The following is a 27,471-nucleotide window of genomic DNA, read 5'->3' as shown; positions in this document are numbered from 1 at the left end:
GCTAATTGCTGTAAATATAAGCTCACATATTGGCCCCTTCGCAAACTATCAATACAATCTTTGTTTATATTCAATATGCGCGACGAATGATGTGTCAGAATGTGTCAATATGTGTATGTTCCCGATATCAAGTCCTGGCAATTCATTAATACAGCGCTATGGTTAATAATGTGATAAATCGAAAATATTATAATCACGACCGTGAAAGGTGGTCTCCCCCAAATTATATATGTGCGATGATTATTATGACAACAGGGGTTTGCTATACGTTGAATGTCGTAAATACTTTGGAAACAAAACCAACGAACACAATAATGAGGTTAAGCGTGGCACGTAGCAATCAGATTACAAGGTTACCCTGACTCTACACGACAGTGCCTGCCTCAAGATTATATGCGGCTACACAAACGACAGCATTGGAACTCAACAGCAGTCTCGGCTGCAGAGCTCAAAACGTCTGCAGACGCGTCGCGTAGCAGGCAACATATTCAATAATGCACACTGCCAGTGCGTATAGTACAACTTGCGACAAAGCAGAATCTTCCGTAATTCTAAGCAGCGTAACTAAGCAACTCCTCGAAGTGACCCCTGAAACCCATAATTCATGCATGCGAAAGCTTCGTTCGCCGACAGGTCAATGTGTTTGCGCATGCGTAGATACGCATCGTACGCGCAGTAGGTCATACGCTATGGGTTCTAATCATGACAGGCGGGAGACTGCATAAAGGGGTGAGATTTGCGCGGCTTCAACGTACACTGGCTTGTTTACAATGACAGGAGGCAAAATGTGAGGACCGAAGGCAGCCACAGCACTGTTCGGATATGTAGGATGTGTGACACACAGAATTAACGAAGCGGATTTACGATATGTTGATTGCGACTTCGCCATTTTCCCGATGTATCACACGCGCCGAAACCACGACCCGGCCAACTCAATAACCTACATAATGCGAGACGCAATGTGAATTGACACTCAGTGTTATTCCTACGGCGAAGGGAGGTAACTCGCCGTTGATGTGAATCCAATGTTTTCATTCGTACGTTCGGCTATTGTCACCGGTAGCACGCAAGTTTACTAAAATCGTGCTAACTGAAAATGGTGTCACTTTTAAAAGCATCGTTCACGAAAAGGAAGAGTAATTTCACGTACTCTGAGACAGACACGCTTTTGGAAGAAATCGAAAAGAATAAAGAAGTATTGCTTTCTCCATCGTGCGCAGCGAAGCATAAAAGAGCTTTGTGGGATGACATCACGTCCAAAATAAATCGAATTGGGGAGGGGGATGAACGAACGATGGAAGAGGTTAGAAAAAAATGGGGCGATATGCAGTGTTTAGCTAAACGGAAATTTGCAAGGGGGAAGCAGGAATTAAATGAATTTGAAATGCGAGTTATAGCCATGAAATCCGATGGTGGGGGTAAATGGTTGCAGAATGAGAGGACATTTCTGGAGGAGCCGGATGAATTCGAGTTCGACACCTTGACAGAAAACATTCAAATTAAACAGGAAAAAACAGATGAAGAACTTGATAACCCCCCAGTTTACTTTGATGGGAAAAGTTATGATGGCACACGCGACGATCCTACAGATGACTATCCAGAAGTAAGTTGTTATGTATTTTTTACATATTGTTTTATTAAGTGTACGAATACATGCATTTATGTTAATCATAGTTAATCGTCCCGTTTAAAACATATAAACGTATTGATGTGCTTTTGTAGTTGTAGCAGTTATGAATAGTGTGGTTGTGTGACATATGTAAATATATTGATTATCACATACATATATCAATCGAATGCAGCTGCTTATATCCAGTGACTATAGTGTTAATTAATTATTGGACACTTTATCTTACACATAAGACATTATAATATGTGTTATTGTAAAAAGAACTGCATATCTTTTTAATGTTTATACACTAAAAATGATAGTTTAATTAATTTGATTATGAAATAAGGCCAGACCAGTTTATTTCATCCTGTTCTATGGATAAACCTGACCTGAAGTTTGCAATATGAAATATTCTTTTAATTGTTTTTTTAAATCTTTTTTCCCGGATATTAAAACATTGCCTTTATTTATTACTGTACATGTTTCCAAAATGTTTGTACTGAAGAACTTTCATAGAAACCTTTTTTTATTGTGGGTACAAAGTTTTAGTCTCTTAGTCAATATATACATTCTGTATGTGGCATGTCGCATTGTATATATGGGCCGATATAAAATGCTGGCAAATGTACATTAAGCTAACGCGTAGTCCTAGAAATAAAGTGATTTTACTTTAAAATATATATCTGCAAAACACAAAATAAAATCCAAATGGAGCTCAAACAATAGAGCGGAGGCAATCTGGAATTGTTCAAGACTAGGGGCTGAGAGACAGATAACCATGATTACACATGTATGTTCACCAGTGAGTTATCATGGTTACGCCTCGTCCCCACTCATTCTATCTGTGGTAGACTATCTTGCTTGTAAATGGATAGCAGACTGTGAACATCTCAAACTATAGCTCCTACATTTTTGTTCTTACAGATGGAAGATGAAACGATTGGGTTTTTTATATTATGGATATATCTAGGATTTCAAACAATTTTTTTTGGTCATTTATTTTTTAATACAATAAAGCATCATTTGGTCCAAAGTTGTTTTTTAAGTTCCTATTTTCTCAAAAAAGTTAAATGCATGTGTGCTATTTACATTGCTTTCCATGCAATAATGTAACATTATGCACAAAAGCTTTGTTCCCTTTATTGATCATGTTAATAATTACAAGTATTTGTTATGATTATGACGTGTATAATAACCTGAATTTGGAAACCTTTACGTTCCAATTTTTTTATTTTTACTGACATTTGGTATGAATTCGCCCCTCTGAGCATGCTGAAAATGCCACGATAAACATAATGATTCCCTGGTGTGTATATATATTTATCAACAAATGTTGCTGTGGTCATATCAGTTTTAGGGTTGTGTATTTGCCTAAAAATTGTATTGCAATGTATTGCGATACATTTTCTCATTGCAAAGTGGCGGCAACATTCTTGGTTGCAATAATGTCAAATTCAGCATGGTCAGTCTCCATCAATTTGTAGTCATGGATACAGAGGCGGTAACAATGTGAGAAAAAAATCACTTCCTTTGTTTTGTCAATCAATTTCGAAGGAAAGCATCAATGTTGAATGAATTTGCGTGTAGATATTAGGTTAAAGGATAAAAACAGGGCCTGGATTTATGGAACTGAATTTAGCTTGTACTAAGTGGCACCCTGGTCCCATAAATCTATCGAAGTTGAAACAGGCCGGTCTGCTGCCAGTGTCACATAAATTAATGACACTTTGCTATACAAATTAAAATGTAATAGGAACTTGTGCACATAACCTTGAAGTACCCACAGTATCATGACGTCAAGCTTTTTTCCACATGCACAACATTTACTAACCATGCTAACATAAGTAATTTTACACATGTGTAACTATACATACGTGTGTATGTGTAAATTTACTATGCGTTCACATGAAAATGAACTTAGGTACAATACGTGTAAATATGGTATGTAAATTGTGTAAGGCACACATATGCGTTAGTCTGTTCACAACTTTCAACACAAATTAGGTTGTTTTCCAATCAAAGTTGAATGAGAAGAGAGTTACTTCACCGAAAAGTTTCACATGAAGCAACATGTGTTTGATTAAATTTGTACACAAAGTTTTGACTCCTTGAAACCAAAAGAAAACACCGTCCTCTCAACTCTGTATATACGCATACAAGTTGGCAACTGTTGACAATTTGTTTGGTGTTGGCAAAAGAACAGATGTTAATTAGATCAACACATACACACAGTGCACATGGTGCAAATTATTTTAGATTTGCACCTGCTCCAGACATGATGCAAATTTGCTCATGAGTAAACACATTCACATGACAAGTATACTCACATATTTATTTCTACACACCTATGCAAATATGCACACATATGTATAGAGGCGCATATGAATGGGGTATAAGTACCCCTAGCAGACAGTTTGGGTAACATTTTGTTCAAATTGTGATATCTTATTTTAATTCTTATTTTCTGAAATTCAGAAGTATTTTAACATTATATTTTTATATTGCTTCCACTGCAATAATATAAATCTAGCACATAATCTTCCTCTGTATTGGTCGTGTCACAGGTGGAAGATTTATACATGTTACCTCTTCATTGCCATAAAATTAGTTATCAATAAAATGAATTGGTTAATTTAAGAAATTTTTTATGAAACTTGCTGCAGGCTTGGGCTGCATCTTGGCCTCTGAGGAGGTCTGGATAAATCCCTGAGATGACCTCTAAATAAACTTCCAGTACTGCAAACAGTAGTGAGTGAGTATGGTTTTACGCCGCTTTTAGAAATATTCCATCAATATCATGACGGGGGACACCAGAAATGGGCTTCACACATTGTACCCATGTCGGGAATCGAACCCGGGTCTTCGGCATGACAAGCGAACGCTTTAACCACTAGGCTACCCGACCGCCCCTGCAAACAGTAGGTATTACAGCTGGCATTGAATTATCTTGCCATTTTCACAAGTGCACGCACATGTAAATCAGATAATGAAGAGGTATGTTTTGGTAGCCATAAAAGCAAAACTGAGAGTAGACTATGTACATGATATATAGCATGACTTAAGTATTGACATCTTGTCTGGCTAATATGCTGCTAAAATGTACTCTAGTATGTATATTTAAGACCCGTGAAGATTCCGGGGTAGAATAGGTCTTCAGCAACCCATAAAAGGCGACTATGCTTGTCGTAAAAGGCGACTAACGGGATCGTGTGGTCAGGCTCGCTGACACGGTTGATACATGTCATCAATCCCAATTGCGAGGATCGATGCTCATGATATCAATCACTGGATTGTCTGGTCCAGACTCTATTATTTTACAGACCGCCGTCATATAGCTGGAATATTGCTGAGTGCGGCGTTAAATAACAAACAAACAAACAAAATGTATGTTTAAACCAGGAGCAAATTTGCATCATGTCTGGAGCAGGTGCAGATGTAAATCTACACAAAGACAAATTTGCACTGTTTGTATCATGTGTATATGTTGTCTTGTGAAAGTTTATGCCTACGCCAGAGGATGATCTAATAAACATATCTGTTGATTTGCCAACAAATTGGCAACGGTTCTGTATTCTGATGCTGAGGCTTTTCAGTGTACAGCAATACCAACTGTGGACATCCAGAGCTGGGCGGACTGTCTTCTTTGGGTTTTCAGGGAGATCTGGACAGATGAAACAAACACATGTTGGTATATGGGAAGATTTTTGTATTGTGACTCTCTTCATTTTTCATACTTTATCCACACACCTCAGTTTATTTTCACTTAGGTGCGTAAATAAAGTATGTTTACAAATGGTGTAAGGCACACATATTCATCAGTCTGTTCACAACTTTCAATACAAATTAGGTTGTTTTCCAATCAAAGTTGAATGAGAAGAGAGTTACTTCACCGAAAACTTTTCGCGTGAAGCAACATATGTGTTTGATTTAATTTGTACACAAAGTTTTGACTCCTTGAAACCAAAAGAAAACACCGTCCGCTCAACTCTGTATGTATGCATAAAAGTTGGCAACTGTTGACAATTTGTTTGATGTTGGCAAAACAACCGATATTAATTTGATCATCCTCTTATGTTGACATAAACGTTCACATTGCAACATATACACACAGTGCAAATTTACATTTGCAGCTGCTCCAGATATGATGCAAATTTGCTCCTGGTATAAATATACACACATGAGTAAACAATTTCACATGACAAGTATACTCATGTATGTATTTCTTTACATATATGCACATATACACACATATATGTATGGAGGCGCATGTGAATGGGGTATAATTTATTTCTCACTCACTTAATTTAGGAGATAAACGTACTGTGTTTTCAATGTAGAGCTAGGTCACCTGTAGATTTAACCGCACTAAATTGAATTTGGAACTGAACGAGTAGCGTGGGGTTTCAGATGTTAACTCTAGGGCAGTTAAATCTACAGGTAATCTAGCTGTACATTGAAAACACAGTATGTTTATCTCTATTCTACCATGACTAAATAAAACGCGAACTCTTTTGTGTTAACAAATATATTAAGTGAAGCGGCATGGTTGAGTCCAGTGTTTTGTATGTGCGCTCAAGCAGTTTGTTTACACCATAATACTTCACTCGAACATATCACAAGCACTGAAAGCATAATAAAAGCTTGGCAAATTGGTAAGCTAACATGAGGTGGGACCCCCCTGAAGAAAACTAAGCAAGCTTTGCAAAGCTTTCGTTCTACACCACACATCACCATTATGCCGTCATATTGCTCATTGTGACGCAAAAGATATGACGTTACACTTTACAGTCATCTACAGAAAAGCGCCATGTCCTCTATTGTTCCCAAAACTTAAAATACATTGCCTTTGTAGATTTCTGTCCTGTTTGCCACACATCCTTTGAATATTGTAGTAACCGCAACTTTGTATTTTGTAACCTATGATTTTAGATGTACTTATTTGAATATGTCTAACAACAATGACTGTAAGAAAGTATTGTTCCATGAATATTAGCCTCCGCGGTGATGCGGCAGTCAAATCAGCTGTTTCAATCAGAGGGCTTTTATTATCATTTGACAACCTCTGATTGACCAATCAGAATCAAGTTATTTCCAAATTCATGGTAGAATACTCATTTACATGAGTAAATGTTGTGGATGTGAACTTGACAGCTTGCAGATTTACAAGGTGTATCCTTCTCATCCTTTTTCTTGTGCATATGATGAAATTGGCCAATCTGTGATTGGGAAACATCCAGGGCACACACAAGTGACATAAATGATCACACATAGTAGTTTTACATGATGCTTTAATCTCACTTGCTGGGGTGGCACCTGAATAGACTTGTCTCGGAGATTGAAGTAGTTAGCATGGTTAGTGTCAAGCGATGTCATTCGTGACCAACTCGTGTTATTCCGTGACAAGCCGAATAGCGACTCGTGCCCCTCTCATGGCCATTTTTGCGACCGGGTTCCGTCTTAGCGCAAAAGGAGCATACCTAAAACAATTGTAAACTCGTTGCGTAATGGTTCACATATATTTCCCCATATATTATATATATTTCAGATGCAGTTTAAAGCACATCGGGACGTGCGGAATTATACAGTATGATTGACCACGTTTAACGGTGTCTTGGGTATATTTTTAGATGTAAGACATGTTAAATCAAAAATTGGTTCAGATGGATACTTTGATGAAGAACTTGAAATCATATGCGCATTCTGATTGGTTTGTCGTATTTTCGCACATAACTTTCATCGATCATGTCGATAGGGGGACGAGTCTTCTTGCAGGTTACGGAAAGGGGCGAGTGGTGACGAATGAAGCGGTGTGTGTAGTAACAGGCCTGATTTTCGGTAACCAATAGAAAGACTTTAAAGAAACTTGAAATTTATATATATAAAATTAGAAATAGGGGGCTCTCATTAGAATATTATTTTGTCAAAAAAAACAGTTGAAAGATAAATTTCGTGGTTTATGCTGACATCCTGAAATGTTTATATATACGACAGATATATTTTTCCAGAATTTAATTGCCCATAATTAAGGGTGCATATAACACACATCATACATCATACGCGAATAAATAAGTATTGTGTGATCAATCGGAAAGGGTGCTAATCATGCTAATTGGGATTGTTCACGAGCCAATATATTAGCAAATTCGCCGTAGGCGCTTAATTAGAGAGGGGCACTTATTACGTTGAATACGGTAAGTACTTGTTGCCCAGTATTAACAAGGGTCCTGATGGGTATACTGTTGTAAAAAACACTGTTGTAAGTGTACGATTTACACATTTTTAGTGACATTTTATCATAAAAGATTAATGTAAAGTGTCCATAAAGACTGCTTCGCGTATATTATAACCTTACTGTTTATTGCAGTCATGCTAAAATGTTGTAAAGGTCATATGTAACTATGTAACTAATTTCTAATGCTACAATAAATCTAGTCTCTCTTTAAGAAGTCAAGTACTGCAGTGGTAGAAATTAATCGATGATGTTGGTGGAGAAAATGTCCTACTTTGCCAGTTTGGTATTTGTTTTCATGTCAGGTACTATAGAAATCAAATCTATTTAGGTGCCTTTTAAGTCTAATCCTTTTATTATGATATTTATCAATCACTAGATTTTCCACTACCAAACACCACGCCTCCTAGCACATTCGTGTGAAGTACATCCATCAGTTGACAGTTAAAGTACACAGATGCCTTGAATAGATTTTCGAAAATTACCGTATTTGACGTAATAAGCCCCCAGGACGCTCTCAAAATTAGACATAGGGGACTCTGATTAGAATATTATTTTGGTGAAAAAAACAGAGTTGAAAGATAAATTTTGTGGTTTATGCTGACAGCCTGAAATGTTTATATACGAGAGATACATTTTTCCAGAATTTAATTGCCCATAATTAAGGGTGCATATAACACACGAATGCATATTATACGCGAATAAATAAGTCTTGTGTACATTGATCAATCGGAAGGGGTGCTAATGGGTATATACACTAGCCAATATATTAGCAAATATCGCCGTGGGCGCTTATTAGACCGGGCGCTTATTACGTCGAATACGGTATATTAAATATACCCTACACCCTACATCCCATCAAAATGTGAATGAAAATCTAATCATTTTATTCTGGGATTATTTTAACAGTTCTTTTGTGAATATCAATTGTCCTATATTTCTGAGGGAAAACATTCACAACATTGGAAGCAAAAGGGAAAGTGCTGAAATTACATGCTCCGTAATTTGCTTCCAAAACAGACATGTTTGAGGGCGTGGCCTAAAGGCTCCAATGCAGCAGTGCATGACAAAGGTTTTCATTGGCTGATGTGTATTCTTAGCAGCTACATATACATGATATATACATCTTCTGCTAATTTTATATTTTTGAGTGAGTGAGTGAGTTTGATTTTATGCCGCTTTTAGCAATACTCCAGCAATATCACGGCGGGGGACACCAGAAATGGGCTTCACACATTGTACCCATATCGGGAATCGAACCCGGGTCTTCGGCGTGACAAGGGAACGCTTTAACCACTAGGCTACCCGACCGCCCCCTGTATTTTTGAAAGTGTGAAACGCCACCTTTGATCTTGATATTTTGAATAGATAACAATTAACAATCTGTTTCTTAGGAAGAGAATTTATGAATGTTAACTTCTTTATTATGAGGAACCCAAAGTTTCGGAGTTTATTCTTACTCCTTCATCAGGTGAATAAATGCTAGGAAGCTGAGAACTCATATATGTACTCGTAAGAACTACAAAAGTAACCATTTCTGAGTTCCTGTTTCTGCCTCCTTCGACATCATCATGAGCATATATGATGTGCTATGTGATAAATTGCAAAGAACAATGAAGAACGACACATGGTTTATTCCACGATAAAACATTGTTCTATCATGATGTCATTTCTGGAGATTCGAACATGTGCAAAGTCTTACCCCACGAAGTGCATCAAATCACTTGAGCACCTTGATTAAAAACATGGAAACAATTGGAAATATGTTGATGCCCAGTTGACATGCTCTGTAAATCCTGCTGCAATTGATTGAAATCTGCACGGCAGTCGCCATGTTATTTATGTCGATTTCGTTATGCGATTTTGATTGGGCTATGCATAGACTTGTTAGTCCAGTCAAAATAAAATTTCATAATTCCAGCCTAGTTTGGCAAGGGTGGAAACAGGACTTTTATGGTCAGTTAACCCTCTTTGCCTTGGTAAGATGGTAAGAATGTGCATAAAGAATACCGGCAGTGTTCTGGCAGTTGGATGATGTACCTGTTACTTTGGTTGTAGTTCAACGCAACATTCAGCAATGTTCCAGCTATGTGATGTTGGCCTGTTAATCAAGTCAATATTATGCTTGCCGTAAAAGGCGACTATGCTTGTTATAAGAGACGACTTAAGGGATCGTGTAGTCTTGCTCTCTGACTATGTTGATGCATGTCATCGATCCCAATAGTGTGGATCGATGTTCATGATTTCAATCACTGGATTGTCCGATCCAGACTCGATTATTTACAAACCGCCGTCATATAGCTGGAATATTGCTGAGTGAGGCGTTAAACAACATACAAAACAAACAAAATTTTCAATTTATGAAAAAAACAATTATGAATTGATATGAGAAAACACAATCCTGCAGATACAATCATTTCTTGCTACTCAATTTGCAGACCCCAATTCCATTTGACATGACTTCGCGCAAGAGGAAAAGCAACTTCAGCATTCTTGAGAGGAACACTCTACTGGAGGAAGTCCGCAGGTGGCGGAAGATCATTCTGGCCAAGTTCAACGACACTGTGACCCATGAGAAGAAGAGACTAGCCTGGGACGAGGTGACCAAGAGGGTGAACGAGAGGGGAAGAGGAAGTTACCGCACAGTGGAAGAAGTGAGGAAGAAGTGGAATGACATGCAGAGCCTGGCTCGACGGAAGAAGAGGAGGAAAATGCATACCCTGCTGCTGGAGTCCGCCTCCAACTCCGACAGTATGCAAGGCCGGGATACTCCCCAGGCAGCTGACGACATGGAGATGGATAGACTTGAGGAGGTATGGTGCAACTATGCCGTTTTGTTTGTTATTAAACTCCGCATTCAGCAATATTCAAGCTATATGCTGGCGACCTGTTAATATGTCATGACCAGACAATACAGTGATAAATAATGTGAGCAACAATCAAAGCCGTCAGGGGACAGTGACATGCAATAGTGAGTGAGTATGGCTATACACAGCTTTTAGCAATATTCCAGCAACATCATGGCGGGGGACACCTAAATGCTTTGGCTAAAACTTTCTAACAATCACCGGTAGCCAGAGGGATGGTGTAAATCCTGCTGGGGTACCATGCAGGAAGCAGATGTACTGTAAGTCCTCACGGTCCCTTTTATGGTGGCCTAACTTTGGTTGCTGGTGATCTCTAGCCTATTTTTATAATGTATTGTTCCGAATAGTCAAAACTTTGTTGTTACTTACTAGTTTTATGTCTATCATTATGTCTATAGCTGTGATACTGTAGTTCTTTTACTGTCCTTTGTCGACAGAGTTTATAGTCTTAGTATATTTATGTATTATTACTGTACAACTTGATTTAGTCACGATATGGCTGAAATATTGCCTATGTGACTATAAGTCTTCACTCACTCACTCACTCACTCACTCACTCACTCACTCACTCACTCACTCACTCACTCACACTCACTCACTCACTCACACACTCACTCACTCACTCACTCACTCACTCACTCACTCACTCACTCACTCACTCACTCACTCACTCACTCACTAGAAATGGGTTTCACACATTGTAAACATGTAGGGAATTAAACCCAGGCCATAACTGCTTCCCTGATTGAAGGTGTTGCTATTGATTTGTTTCAGATTTAAATTTAATTGAGTACATGTCAAATGTTCCTGTCTTTGATGTTCCACGTTTCACTTTTGAGACATTCAACTTGATACAAGTGTTGTGTATAAGTATAACTTCAGGAAAGTTTGAACTTATTTTAACCCTTGGGACTGTAAATGTATTTCGAGACAGCCGGGAATTTGACACATCCAGTTCCGACACATCCTGGTTAAAATAGTGGTAAATATAGGAAGGGTTTGCCGGGACCAGACTGTGAGTTTGACGCAACCATTGTTTTGACACATCCAAGTTTGAGACAAGGGGGTTCAACTATACTTTATGATACTCAATAGTCCTACTATTGCAGGAGACCCCCTCTGTGGTCTAGTGGTAGAGCGTCCGCCTGGAGAACATAGGTCTGAAGTTCGATCCCCGGCCACGTCAAACCAAAAGACGTTTAAAGATGGTATTTGTTGTTACCCTGTCTGCTCGGCATTAAGGGGCTTAAACAAGGACTGGTCGGCTCGGAGTCAGTATACTGTGTCTGAGTGGGGAATTCATGTTAAACTGCGGCATGGCATCTCAGTGTGCTAGCACTATAAATCGTCATCAGTCGATACTAGTACAAGCACACACACACACACACACAAACACACACACACACACACACACACACACACACACACACACACACACACACATGCACGTTGCTATATAAGTGCAATAATTTTGGACATGCCATTAAACCCCATCTACGGCTGCAGGCACATGTCGGCATGGAGGGAACTGAGGATGGCAACAGCTACGACCACGACATCATGGAGCGTGTCCTGGCTTCAAGCTTCAACGAGGACGAGCAGCGGGACGAGATTGATCTGATTGAAGACGAGGAGGAAGTGGATGATGACAATGACAGCAACTGCAGTGAGGTTAGAATTAACATGTACTTATTTGGAAAAAATGTGCCCTTAAAAATTTCAACCATCTGACATTTTGTCATACATCATAACTTACGTCATGCTTTCTTAAATGTTTGATTATTTTTAGGATAGATGATACACTACTCAAAAGAATTAAAGAGCATGCCATGACAGATTAGCTATTGTAATAGGAAAGAATTGGGTGTTCTTAAGTTTCTTTGAGTAGTATGTATGCTATTATGAAGTTAGGCAGATGCATGTTCAGTACTAGTATTCAGATCTCAAATCAGATCTCCCCTCTTTCCTTACATTAGGTAGTGTTGGGGGTTATTAATTAGGAGTGTCTTGATACACATGTCTCACATATCTGTACATGTCATGGACCCGTGAAGATCCGTGGTAGAATAGGTCTTCAGCAACCCATGCTTGCCATAAAAGGCGACTATGCTTGTCGTAAGAGGCAACTATTGGGTTGGGTGGTCAGGCTCGCTGACTTAGTTGATAGATGTCATCGATCCCAATTGTGTGGATCGATGCTCATGATGCCAATCACTGGATTGTCTGATCACATATCTGTACATGTCGTGTTGCTGGAGTCACTGTATGTTTGACAATACTTATTTTATGAATTTGTGGGGAATCCGGGTTAGAAATGTTCCCTAGCAACCTATGCTGGTCGTAAGAGGTGACTTAACATGCTTATCAATCAGGTGATCTGTCTTGGTAACTTGGTTCATTGTTATTCAGCATACACCGATCATTGCTCACAACAAGTGCTGAGTTTGGTGTTGAACAACAGAAAAAATTAAAACGACAATAACTGATTTTATGCTCTTTTGCATGAAAGTCTCCATGTCCATGCTCTCATAAATATAAGATCCCAGTCGTCGTTACTGCTACATGTAGATCTGAGGACATTGCTACACATAGATATGAGGACATTGCTACATGAAGATCTGAGGACATTGTTACACCTAGATCTGAGGACATTGCTACATGAAGATCTGAGGACATTGCTACACGTAGATCTGAGGACATTGCTACACTTAGTTCTGAGGACATTGCTTTACGTAGATCTGAGGACATTGCTACATGTAGATCTGAAGACATTGCTACACTTAGATCTGAGGACATTGCTATATGAAGATCTGAGGACATTGCTACATGTAGATTTGAGGACATTGCTACATGTAGATCTGAGGACATTGCTACATGTAGATCTGAGGACATTGCTACACGTAGATCTGAGGACATTGCTACATGTAGATCTAAAGACATTGCTACATGTAGATCTGAGGACATTGCTACACGTAGATCTGAGGACATTGCTACACGTAGATCTGAGGACATTGCTACACGTAGATCTGAGGACATTGCTACATGTAGATCTGAGGACATTGCTACACTTAGATCTGAGGACATTGCTACATGTAGATCTGAGGACATTGCTACATGTAGATCTGAGGACATTGCTACACGTAGATCTGAGGACATTGCTACACGTAGATCTGAGGACATTGCTACATGTAGATCTGAAGACATTGCTACACTTAGATCTGAGGACATTGCTATATGAAGATCTGAGGACATTGCTACATGTAGATCTGAGGACATTGCTACACGTAGATCTGAGGACATTGCTACACGTAGATCTGAGGACATTGCTACACGTAGATCTGAGGACATTGCTACACGTAGATCTGAGGACATTGCTACACGTAGATCTGAGGACATTGCTACACGTAGATCTGAGGACATTGCTACACGTAGATCTGAGGACGTTGCTACACGTAGATCTGAGGACGTTGCTACACGTAGATCTGAGGACATTGCTTCACGTCGATCTGAGGACATTGCTACACGTAGATCTGAGGACATTGCTACACGTAGATCTGAGGACATTGCTACACGTAGATCTGAGGACATCGCATTGCAGGTCACGTCAGAACGATCTTTCATAAACTTTATTCGACCCTAATGATATAACTCCAAGAAATTGACATTAGCTAATCAGGAAGCAGCTTTCTGAAGATTTACAGCACTAGTTTCAAACTGGCTGCTTCCATTCCAGACTGCGCTTTGAAAAATATCAATTCAAAATTTGAAAACTGAGCAAAAGAAAATTCTGCAATGTCTAATCGTGCTAATAAATGGCTGAGATTATATGGCAGTACTTCCCATCGACTATGGAAAACCTCTTGTGATTCAAATGATTTTCCCATTGAAGCAAGAGATAGACGATGATTTTGACAGAATCAGTCGTGCAACTCGTACCTGTTTTTTGGAATACTATCTGTTAACCTTTTCGAGGTTGCATGATCAGAAAACACATTCCGACTGTCACTTTCCTGATCTGGTAAGCGATGCTCTGATTGGTCGGATGAAAGGTCATTCTGAAATAACCCAGAATGAGATGTTACCAGATCTTTGTTTAGCAGTAGCGAGAGCTAAGGGCTGATTGTAATGAGATTGTCTAAACCTCTCATGACTTAAATTTAACCTTGTTCTCATGGCAGTATGAAATTACATTTAGCATTTGGTTTCATGATACATTGTAAGAAACTTCTCTTATGAAACTATAGCCCTTTGTCATTTTTCAGTGGACGCCTGTGAGTCGTAGGAAACAGGTTTCGTCCAAGACGCGGAAAGTCAACTTCAGTACAGCAGAAACGAATTCCCTGCTGGACGAAATATACAGGAGAAGGAGGATCATCTTTTCACCCAACTTGGACCGGAGAACCGCTGAGAAGAAACGGAGAGAGTGGGGAAAAGTTGCCGAAAGAGTCAGCGAAATTTGTTGTAACAAGGAACTTCGAACTTTAAATGAAGTGCGCAAGAAATGGAGTGACTTGTTCACAAGAGCAAGTAAATTCAAAGTCAAAATAGAGGCCAGTGAAAATGATGACCCTCTAGCTGAATCTGAAATTGATAAAGTGAACCGCCGAGTGTTGTACATCGTCAAGCAGAAGGATGAGGAGCAGCGAAAGGCTGATGAAGACTTTGAAGTGTCTATGTTTGGAGGAAAAGAGGGAGATAAGGTAGGGTGAGGTGAGGTGAGGTGAGGTGAGGCGAAATGGGGTTTAACGTTGCATTGAAAAATATTGCACTTATATTGCGACGTGTGTGTGTGTGTGTGTGTGGCTGCTTATACTTGCCCGGACTAACGCTTGTTTTATAGTGTCACCTGCATTTTAACATGTGTACTTGACTCAGACACAGTACACTGACTCTGAGCTGACCAGTCTTAGTTTTGTCCCTTAAATGTCAGGCAAGATAACGACAAGTACCATCTTTTAACGTCTTTTGGTTTGACCCAACTGGGGATCCAACCACTGACCTTCCACTCTCCTAGAAGGCACTCTGTCCGCTAGACCACAGGGGCGGTCAAATGGCTCTGTCACACTATAATGTATAGCAGTAAGGTATGAGAATTTTTGCCAAAACGCTGGCAACTCTGAAACACGCTATGGATAAGTTAGGTGTAAGTTGTATAAGTTAAAAGCATGTCATACGCTGAGGCTTAAAAACATTTTTGTACATGATTGTAGACTGCTCTCGCTTTTTGTGGTTATTTGATGAATGGGTGTACACTGCTAGTTATACTACCGTGGGGCCCGTTTTAGGCACCTTTCCTCTACGCTGAGCGCGCTAGTCATACGTTACTCATACGCTGGCTATAAGTTGAACACGCCAGACACATGCGGGCAATACGCTGTCATAAGTTATGTATAAGTCAGAGATCTGCTACTAATATGTTAGACATGCGTTACATATATGGTGAACATGTTATGGATACGCCAAAATCATGGTTTTTCGATGAAAGCTCGAAGTATGACAGCGTACGAACTGCAAATTACTCTAAAACGTTGTAGGGTGACAGGGCAATAAGGTAGGAGGTGGGGAAAGTCAGCTGGACAGCCATACAAGGCAAATTAACTGATCAAATGGTCAGACACAGTTGGTTGATTGTTCATCCTTGTAGAGTGGGATGTTGCACATAATTTCAGTTGCTGGAATGTCGGGTCCAGACTTGATTATTTACTGAGTGCTGTGTTCCACAACAAACATAAGGTTTTGGCCTTGGATATTTTGGATGTAGTTTTTCATCTTCCCAAGGCAAGGGAGTTAACTGACTATAAAAGTCAAGTTTCCGACCTTGCCGAACTAGGCTGGAATTCTGCCGTGCAGATTTCAGTCAATTGCTGGATTTGCAAAGCATGTGTACCGCCAACTCAGAGTCAACAGATATCTTCCAAAACTTTTTTTAATGTTTTTAATCAAGGTGCTTGTGTGATTTGATGCACTTCTCGAAGTAAGACCTGTTTTATCACAATATAGACTTTGATTATCGATCAAATCTTCTTGACAAGGCACCACTATTTTGTTTGAAGCAAATGCAAGTGATATCAGAGGTGGAATCTGATTGGTCAATATGAGGGACTTAGAAGGGACATAACTCGTAATAACCACTGTTCAGCAAGGGTGGAAACTGGACTTTTACGGTCAGTTAACTCTCTTGCCTTGGGAAGATGATTGTTTTTAGGCTTAAGCCATCTATACTATTACCAATAAATGTCTTTTGTCTAATTATTAGGAATTACAACATGTACAAGTCATAATTGATCAGTTCATCTAAGACTTGGTATTTATTTGTTTCCCCAATATTATCCACAATGTATACTATCAGAAATATGCTTTTCGTAAACTCTTCTTATTTTGAACAGCATTGTACATGTTGGGTTATATCAAGATACTTTACGGGAAATTAACCTGAAAGGAGTCAAATCAACTCGTGGCAATGTTTCTTTGTCGTCAACTTCTTGGCATCTACACCACACACATCTGTAGAACACAACATGACGTTGGTCTTGCCAAGTGTTGTGTAGAAATTAGAGTGAGTGAGTATGGTTTTACGCCGCTTTTAGCACTATTCCAACAATATCACGGCAGGGGACACCAGAAATGGGCTTCACACATTGTACCCATGTCGGGAATCGAACCCGGGTCTTCGATGTGACGAGCGAACGCTTTAACCACTAGGCTACCCGACTGCCGCGTAGAAATTAGAGCAGAAATACAGATCGTAGTCAGCTTGATGGCATGTTTGATGTAAATATGATTCGTCAATTTAGTATGATGTAGTAATTTCAATGTTGTGAGTGTGGGTTATCATGTCTCTTGTATCTTCTCTATCTTGCAGGCCAAACAAGAAAGGATGGCCTCCAAAAACCACGTAAGTGTCAATAAGAAGATAGCATTACAAAGACAATAAATGTTGCCATTTTTCCTGCCAAAAGCATTTAGTTTTTTGCAGTTGCTTTTGATTGTTCTTAGATATTTCTTGTTTTCCTAAATTCTTTTTTAGTGTTCTGAGGTATATTTTATATTGCCTAAATTCTTTTTGATTTTTCTTTTGAGGTATTTTTCGTTTCTTAATTTTCTTTGAGTATTCTGAAGTATGTTTAAGATTTCTAGGTGCCCCATCAACAGAGACTTAGAGTTGCCTCCCTTGGCTTGTTTCAAGGATGTTGCCTTAACTAAAAAGTTTTTTTCTTTGCAAAATAGTAAATATTTCAATTAATGAGAGACACCGAACAGAACAAACAATGTCAGTAGCATTATGACAATTTGCAGGATGCCCACCCGGAAAAGCCTGATTCTGATGATGATGATGATGATGATGATGATTATGATGATGAAAAGCCTAAGTGTGACTTACCCAATTCCCCCGAGCCAGACACAGACCCAGAAGGAGACAATCTGGACAGTGGCATCATTATAGTGCAAGTTGAAGATGGCCACCACATAGGTGTGAAGAAAGTCGTAGACGTCATCAATTTGAAGAAGGAGCCTCCAGCGGCACCAGCGACGGTCGACTCGCCGCTTGTCATAGAGAATGTAGCCAGTATAGACGAGCGGGTGTTTTCAAGCATGGACAGTCATGATGTGTCTTCCCCTCCTTGTGATGACCACGGACACCGAGGACACAAAGACAGGCATGGGACCGTGGACATGGGGAACAATGTTGACCTAGACACTAATAGTCTGGATTACCAGGTTGGTTAAATAATGAATCACTTTTAAGATTAGTAGCACTTTTGTTCTCCCAGCAGTGAATGGGTACCCGGTAGAATGAGATGGCAAAGTGACTGGTAACCTTCTAGTGCCTCACAGGCAGCTTTGGTTGTATACTCCCTGGGGAGCTGAGAATGAGAATTGAGTACATCCTGATCCATTGCCCGGGTTGATTATGCAGTGATCTAGTATACACTGCATAAGGATCTTTTCTCTTAACAAGAAGTCTATTATAGTGGATAGGAAGCCAGGTGGTGTTTTATGTGTGTTTCTGTAATTAGTTTTGGTTAATCTTTGCATGCCATGATATTATTGTCGGCTTGTGTCATGGATTTTTTCTTTCGTCAATCTCCCATGGTTTCATTAAAGTTTCATATATTACATGATATTTAAGATTTAATGTGAAATGAAAACCCTGCTGCTGGTGAGTCAGGTGAGTGTTTGGTTGAGAGTCAGATGAGTGTTTGGTTGAGAGTCAGGTGAGTGTTTGGTTGAGAGTCAGGCGAGTGTTTGGTTGAGAGTCAGGTGAGTGTTTGGTTGAGAGTCAGGCGAGTGTTTGGTTGAGAGTCAGGCGAGTGTTTGGTTGAGAGTCAGGAGAGTGTTTGGTTGAGAGTCAGGTGAGTGTTTGGTTGAGGAGTCAGGTGAGTGTTTGGTTGAGAGTCAGGCGAGTGTTTGGTTGAGAGTCAGGTGAGTGTTTGGTTGAGAGTCAGGCGAGTGTTTGGGAGAGATAGGAGAGCGTTTGGTAAAGAGGTAGGTGAGTGTTTGGTTGAGAGTCAGGTGAGTGTTTGGGAGAGAGTCAGGTGAGTGTTTGGTTGAGAGTCAGGTGAGTGTTTGGGAGAGATAGGAGAGCATTTGGTAAAGAGGTAGGTGGTGTTTCATTAGAGAGGCAGGTGGGGTGTTTTGTTGAGAGGCAGGCAGTGTTTGGGAGAGAAAGGCAGTGTTTTGTTGATTTAGAGAGTACGGTTTTACGCCGCTTTTAGCAATATTCCAGCAATATCACGGCGGGGAACACCAGAAATGGGCTTCACACATTGTACCCATGTCGGGAATCGAACCCGGGTCTTCGGCGTGACGAGCGAATGCTTTAACCACTAGGCTACCCGACCGCCCCATGTTTGGTTGAGAGTCAGATGAGTGTTTGGTAGAAAGTCAGGCGAGTGTTTGGGAGAGATAGGTGAGTGTTTGGTAGAGAGGCAGGCTGGTGTTTGGGAGAGATAGGCAAGCGTTTGGTAGAGAGGCAGGCTGGTGTTTGGGAGAGATAGGCGAGTGTTTGGTAGAGAGGCAGGCTGGTGTTTGGGAGAGATAGGTGAGTGTTTGGTAGAAAGTCAGGCTGGTGTTCGGGAGAGATAGGTGAGTGTTTGGTAGAGAGGCAGGCCGGTGTTAGGGAGAGATAGGCGAGTGTTTGGTAGAAAGTCAGGCTGGTGTTCGGGAGAGATAGGTGAGTGTTTGGTAGAGGGGCAGGCCGGTGTTTGGGAGAGATAGGTGAGTGTTTGGTAGAGAGGCAGGCTGGTGTTCGGGAGAGATAGGTGAGTGTTTGGTAGAAAGTCAGGCTGGTGTTTGGGAGAGATAGGCAAGCGTTTGGTAGAAAGTCAGGCTGGTGTTTGGGAGAGATAGGCGAGTGTTTGGTAGAGAGGCAGGCCGGTGTTTGCCTAGAAAGGTAGATAGGGATGAAAATCTAATAATGGCTTTGTCATATCTTTCATCACTTATTTTGAATCCTTCACAGACACCAGAGACCCCCGAACAGTTCATATTCCGAAGAAGGAAGGGCAAGTTCTCTTGTCAGGAGACATCTATTTTGTTGGATGAGGTGAAGAGAAACAAGTCCCTGCTTCTGTCCAAGCTGACTGCAGCTGCTGTGAATGACAAGAAGAGGTGTCGATGGAAGGAAATTACTGCCAAAATAAACAGTGTACGTGCTGGTGTCCATCGTAGCGTTGATGAAGTCAAGAAGAAGTGGTACGATCTTCAGTGCACTGCCAAGAAAAAACGTGCTTTGCAAGAGAGTTTGCTGGAGAGACTGAAGTTGAATCAGATAACGGAAAACGGGGATGAATTTGACGCCGGTGAAATTGATGGCGAGAAATCACAATCACCAAATTTTTTCAAATCACATTCAAAGTTGCTGTCGATTCTCGGCACAAATGGAGGTCAGGCTGAGACGGAAAAATCTGACATGGCGACGCAAGCAGACAGCGACGATCTCGTGGGCGTTGGGGAGCCTGCCGATCATGGGCTGAAAGTGATGAATGAGGATGGATCCAATTCCAATGATGGCGACAGGCCTCAAGTTGTGTCTATTTCCACTGATAAGATCAGGGAAAACATTAAGTCAGCTCCAAATATCTTGACGAGGAATGATTGGCGGGTGTTGGAAATTACTGATGGTAACACGTGTGAGATCGCTAATTATGCTGCTATTGACCATAACTATGAAGTGAGACTTGACAAATTGTCAAAGAACAATGAGAAGGACGGTGTCTGTTTCTCTGAGAACCAAGTCAATGAGTGGAAAATTGAGTCTGTGGTGTCTCAAGCTGACTCTGCCAGTGCCAACGTAAATTTGCAGCTTTGTAAGGTAAGGCCCCTGTGAAGATCCGGGTTAGAATAGGTCTTCTGCAACCCATGCTTTTCTCCCTGTGAAGATCCGGGTTAGAACAGGTCTTCAGCAACCCATGCTTTTCTCCCTGTGAAGATCCGGGTTAGAATAGGTCTTCAGCAACCCATGCTTTTCTCCCTGTGAAGATCCGGGTTAGAATAGGTCTTCTGCAACCCATGCTTTTCTCCCTGTGAAGATCCGGGTTAGAATAGGTCTTCAGCAACCCATGCTTTTCTCCCTGGGAAGATCAGGGTTAGAATAGGTCTTCAGCAACCCATGCTTTTCTCCCTGTGAAGATCCGGGTTAGAATAGGTCTTCTGCAACCCATGCTTTTCTCCCTGTGAAGATCCGGGTTAGAATAGGTCTTCTGCAACCCATGCTTTTCTCCCTGGGAAGATCAGGGTTAGAATAGGTCTTCAGCAACCCATGCTTTTCTCCCTGGGAAGATCCGGGGTAGAATAGGTCTTCTGCAACCCATGCTTTCCATAAAAGGGGACTATGCTTGTCATCAGAGGCGACTAACAGGATTGCGTGGTCAAGTTCACTGACTTGGTTGATGCATGTGTTCGTATCCCAATTGCATTAAAAAAATGTTCATGATGTCAAATACTGGATTGTCTGGTTCAGACTCGATTATGGACTGCTGTCACATGGCTGGAATATCGCTGAGTTCGGCATTAAACAAGAAGAAAAAATGAAGAAAAAAACAACCTATTTTGTGCAGTTTTGCACCCATGTTGAGAAGTGTATGCTATCAACCAGTTTGTGTACAACACCCATGACTTGTTAATTAAACATAAAAAACAAACCATGATTACTTCAAACGATTCTCAGTTAAAATCAAACTTGAAGGGAAGCAGTGTGTTTATTTGCATGGTATTATTTTGTTGTATTATATCACAGGAATCTAAACTTTCAAGTGCAATGTTGAGAAATAATAGCCCGCTCTGTGGTATGGGGAGGGTGAACTGCAGCAGGGTTAGTCTGTGGTCTAGGTAAAGGTTTGGAGCTGGTGCTTGGTAAAAATATGTACTGCTTAAAAACTACAGCAGGAGACCCCAACACACAAGGCTCTTCCTTAAGTTCAATCTGAACAGTACTATTAATTCTCAATTCTCTCTTAAAAATCCCTATCAGGGCTCAATTTAACTATATAAGCTATGCACTAGCTCAACCTGATATTGACAAATGCAACCTATTATTTATTTCTACATGCACCCAGTGCATGTCAAAATTTTATTAGAAATAAATCACGCCGTGACAGCATCATCTTCCTGAGGCAAGGGCACATTAACTGACTGTAACAGTCCAGTTTCCACCCTTGCCAAACTTCGCTGGAATTTCTGGGCTCAATCGTAGCGCCACCAGTGGCCATAAGAGTTATGTCCCTCCTATGTCCCTCCTACTGACCAATCAGATTCCATCACTTGCATTAGCTTCAAATACAATTGTGTCGCCCAGTAAAGATGATCTGATCAGTAATCAAGATCTATTTTGTAATAAAATGGTCTTACTTCGCAAAGTGCATCAAATCACGTGAACACCTTGAAAATAAACATGAAAAGATTCTGAAAATATTTGTTGAAGCTAAGTTGTTGGTACACATACTTCGCAAATCCTGCAATCAACTGAAATCTGCACGGCAGTTTACGACGTTGATGTTGATTTCGTAACGTAATTTTTATTCGACTTCATAGATTTGTTAGTCCAGCCCAAATATAACTCTATAATTCCAGCCTAGTTCAGCAAGGGTGGAAACTGAACTTTTATAGTCAGTTAACTCACTTACCTCGGGAAGATGTGACAGTGGCAGTTGCTTTTTGTGAGGCATGTCAGATTTGGCTTCTAGTTCTACCTGTAATATTGGTGCCAGGAATATTTCTAGAACTACATCTGCCCCAAGTGTAGGAAATACTACTGCCAGTATAGCATGGTATGGTTCATAGGTACTGATATGAGTTTAGTCTGGTGCAACAAGGTTTTGACGTCAACATGCACCAAGTGCAATCTATGGCTAGTTCTTTACATCAAGACCTGCCTGTACCTGTGGTTATCTTAATCTATCCTGCTCTTTCAGAAATCAAAACTTCCTCAAGACGATAGCGTGGACACAGCATCTACAGTTAGTCACATTACGGCCGACATTGCCCAACAGCGTCTGAGAGTGGAGCGCAAGCGTCTCTCGGTGGAGCGGAGGAGGTTGTGCGTGGAGCAGGAGAAACTGAGGCTGCTTCGGAGGCTGGTCAAGCTGGAGGAGAAGCGGCTCGGGAAACGGGCCGGTAAAAAGACCCACCACAAGACGAAAGGGAGAAGGAAACAGAAAGGTCATAGGATTGACGGTGGTCATACGGTAGAGAACGTAAGTGAACATTGTGGGGACAGTGAAGAGGGAAAGGATCGTACAGACCAGGACCGTAGGGATTGGTTAGAACAGGACAAGGATGGAATGGATCCGCAGGATAGAGTTAGTGAGGAGGGTAATGATCTGACGGAGTGTAGGGGTCATCAGAACAATAGGGATCAGATGGAGCAGGATCAGATGGCACAGGAGAACAGGGAAAGTGAAGCAGAACTGGATGGGCAGGAGAGCGTTGAGGAAACGGAACAAGCGGATCAGGACAGTGAGGACATGGACCAGGGCAGTGGTGGGGAGGATGGGGAGCTGGGTAGTGTTTCTGGCGGAATCGACCATGCAGAGCAGGAGGAACAGGGTGTTGGTGAAGGGAGGCAGGAGATGGATGGTGAAGAAAATGACCAGGAGGAAGCGAGTGTTAGTGAAGAAATGGACCACGTTGAACAGAAGGACCAGTCGGAAGAGGACAGTGTCGAGGGGAGTGTTAGGGGAAGCAGAGAGGGGAGTGTCATACGCAGTGTTGGGGGTAGTGTGGAGGACAGGAGTCAGGACACTGGGTCTGTGGACGAAGACCAGGAGAGTGGGGAGGAGAAGGACATGGCTGTGGACGAGGAGGAGATGTCGTCTGCAGCGGAGGAGAAGGAGGAAGGGGAGTGTGATGAGAGTGGAGAAGACGATGGAGAGAGACTGTCTATAAAATATCTCCAGTGTGACTGAGGACATGAATGAGCATGGCATATACATTGTACTTGATTTACATTTAAGACGCATTACTGTTTGTTTTGGTAATGCTGTGATTTAATTAAGCATTTTATTAAGACTTTATTCATTAAGAATTGTATGATACGTGTTTACCAGACATTTGTAAATATCATTGATTTATTCCACATTGATGAAGCATTTTTCATTCTTATTTTTTCAGATAATTTCATGTCATTGATCATTTATGATTATCAATACTGTTTTTTTGTATTGATTGGTTTGTAACATGGTGAAATTGAAAAGTAGCTTTGTGTACGCTTTATTCCCAGAGGATGAAGAATGTATTTGTGTTGATCTCTTACAAAGCCCCAAGTTATGAATCTCGGATGTGTATTTGTGTCACGCTATGAGCAAACTTTAAGGCATGGATATGATACAATATAAGGATGCCTAAGTGTTAAGAACATTAGGATGTTTTTAAGGTTGATTTTGTATTCACGACTGAATTGTGTAAATGTCAACTTGTTCCTGTCGCTCATGGCTGAAATAATGCCAATGAGACGTTTAGTTTTAACTCACTCACTATTGATATAATTACTCGGAGATGCCAACCATTGAGAATTTGGTGTCATTGTTAGGATTTGGAGCCTAATTTTTTTATCCTGTTACACTTTTCCTCCCATAAATTACGATTTTTGTGATTTTGTTCTCGAGTTCCTTACAGGCATAAAATATCACAGAGAGCAAATTGATAATGCCCTGGTCACATGAAGCATTCTACTATGCTTTCAATTAACATAGCGTGTGGGGCACGGGTGGCCACGTCTTCTAAGGCGCAGTGATTCCCCGTGCAGAGTTGCGTCCCATGGGCACGCCAGAAACCTAGGATTGTGGGTTCGAAACCCGGTTCGCCCTGATTTTGTTTCGAGGTTTGTCAGCAGTATACCCGTGCTCGTGAGTTTCACCAATGTGGTAAACCTCTGAGACCTATGTCACTTCAGGCTTTCCTCCCACATTAAGCTGACACGCCACAATATAACTGGAACACTGTTAAAAGTGGTGTTAAACCGAACTCACTCACTCACTCACATCGTGTTTATAAGCCATCACTCAGATTGATCTGTTAAAGGACGGACCAGGACGCGAATACACACACACTTGGGACGAGATGAGGACGTACTGCCATCGAGTTGGTTGGGTTAAGAATCAGTTAGAGCTGGCTTGGACATATTGTGAACGAGGTAGAACGAGGTTGAACTGGTTAAGAACGGGTTGAGATCGACTACGGATGTGCTCGAACTGCTTCAAAACGTTGTCGGGATGAGGTGAACGGGCACTTTTACACGATCTGAACTGGATACAAACTGACTGCAGACTGCCCAAGAACGAGATAAGAACGAGATAGACGTACTGAGGACTGCCTTTGAACGAACTAGCATCGTATTTTACGCCAAACTACGCGTTACTGTGATCACAGCCCGTTCTATTATTTTGTATAGAACGGGGTAGAACGGGATAGAACTACTTTGGTGTGAGGGTAGCATTAGGTTGGCATCTCTGATTACATGCTGTATAGTCTCCATGTTTGTAATTACTGAAAACTGCGGAACAGATTTTACTTGGCATGTGCCACCGGTGCAAAATGTGCCAGTTACTCTTTGGTGGTGTGTAATGTCATACGAAGCAGAGTGTGTTTATTGAAGCGTTTCGTATTCATTTTCAAAGAAGACTTGCACCGAAAATAGAATGAGTTACCACTATCAGTTATTTGTATTAGTACAATACCAGTACAATACAAGACTTTGATCCGAGAATGAGTTACCGCTATCAGTTATCTGTAAAAGTACAATACCAGTACAATACAAGACTTTGATGACAGAATGAGTTACCGCTATCAGTTATCTGTAATAGTACAATACCAGTACAATAAAAGACTTTGATGACAGAATGAGTTACCGCTATCAGTTATCTGTAATAGTACAATACCAGTACAATACAAGACTTTGATGACAGAATGAGTTACCGCTATCAGTTATCTGTAATAGTACAATACCAGTACAATACAGGACTTTGATCCGAGAATGAGTTACCGCTATCAGTTATCTGTAATAGTACAATACCAGTACAATACAAGACTTTGATGACAGAATGAGTTGCCACTATCAGTTTTCTGTAATAGTACAATACCAGTACAATACAAGGCTTTGATGACAGAATGAGTTACCGCTATCAGTTATCTGTAATAGTACAATACCAGTACAATACAAGGCTTTGATGACAGAATGAGTTGCCACTATCAGTTTTCTGTAATAGTACAATACCAGTACAATACAAGGCTTTGATGACAGAATGAGTTACCGCTATCAGTTTTCTGTAAAAGTACAATATAAGACTGATAATAGAATGAGTTATCTGTATCAGTTATCTTTACCGTCTTCGACGTAATAAGCGCCCTGCTCTAATTAGCGCCCACGGCAATATTTGCTGATATATTGGCGAGTGAACAATCCCAATTAACCTTCCGATTGATCAATGTACACAAGACTTATTTGTTCTTGTATAATACGTTTGTTATATGCATCCTTAATTATAGGAAATTAAATTCTGGAAAAATATATCTGTCGTATATAAACATTTCAGGTTGTCAGCATAAACCACGAAATTTACGTCCTTTTTTACTCTGTTGTTTTTCACCAAAATAATGTTCTAATAAGATCACCCTGTTTCTAATTTTGAGAGCGCCCTGGGCGCTTATTATGTCAAATACAGTAATTGTAATAGAAGTACAATAGCGGTACAATGCAGTATCATACTCAACCATAAAACCTCGTATCATTTATTGATGATTTGTGGGCTTGTTACTTAATCATGTTTACTTTATGGGAGGAGTTTTTATGTCAGACCGTGAACAATAACACTGATAGAGGTCATAAGGATTTAGTGAGTATCACAATTACAGTATCACAAAAACTAGTGCCACATGTCATCATGGTATGGTGTCATTAACTTGAATTCATGATGGGTGTTGTGAGATAGTAATGTCATGTAGTGTCATGATGAAGGGTCATAAATATGACAATATAGGCTTCATGTGTTTCGTCAGGACGTGCTTTGGTTACTGAGGGGGATCACCGTGATATGGTTTCTTGATGTATTAATTTGCTTATTGTGAAGCAACAACAACAAGCCAGGCATATAAAACTGTAATATTTATTACAACGTTTTTAAACATTGGCATGAAGTATGAGTGAGTGGGAGTTGTTGTTGCTGCACAAACAACAATGTATAAATTTGCATTAAGTTGTTTTTCAATTATGGTATTGTCAAATAGATTTATCACATCGGTGAGGATATCGTCACATTTTCATCTGG

The 27,471-nt window shown here is 40.5% G+C and overlaps 1 protein-coding gene across 1 annotated transcript; it reads left to right on the top strand.

Annotated features, from left to right (window-relative positions):
- Positions 1–631: 631 nt before the first annotated feature.
- On the top strand, positions 632–25,071 carry LOC124120865. Its single transcript, XM_046483755.2, has 8 exons — positions 632–1,603; positions 10,280–10,654; positions 12,215–12,379; positions 14,971–15,408; positions 17,571–17,603; positions 18,005–18,427; positions 20,172–21,023; positions 23,122–25,071. The coding sequence occupies exons 1-8, from the start codon at positions 1,097–1,099 to the stop codon at positions 24,112–24,114; spliced, it is 3,786 nt and encodes a 1,261-aa protein (XP_046339711.2). The 5' UTR covers positions 632–1,096; the 3' UTR covers positions 24,115–25,071.
- The last annotated feature ends 2,400 nt before the right edge of the window (positions 25,072–27,471 follow it).

The sequence above is a fragment of the Haliotis rufescens genome, unplaced genomic scaffold (genome assembly GCF_023055435.1).
Source record: "Haliotis rufescens isolate VD_foot unplaced genomic scaffold, xgHalRufe1.0.p SCAF_9, whole genome shotgun sequence".
NCBI lineage: Eukaryota > Metazoa > Mollusca > Gastropoda > Lepetellida > Haliotidae > Haliotis > Haliotis rufescens.
Note: the sequence above shows the minus strand (reverse complement) of the source record. Positions and strands in the feature narration are given on the sequence as shown.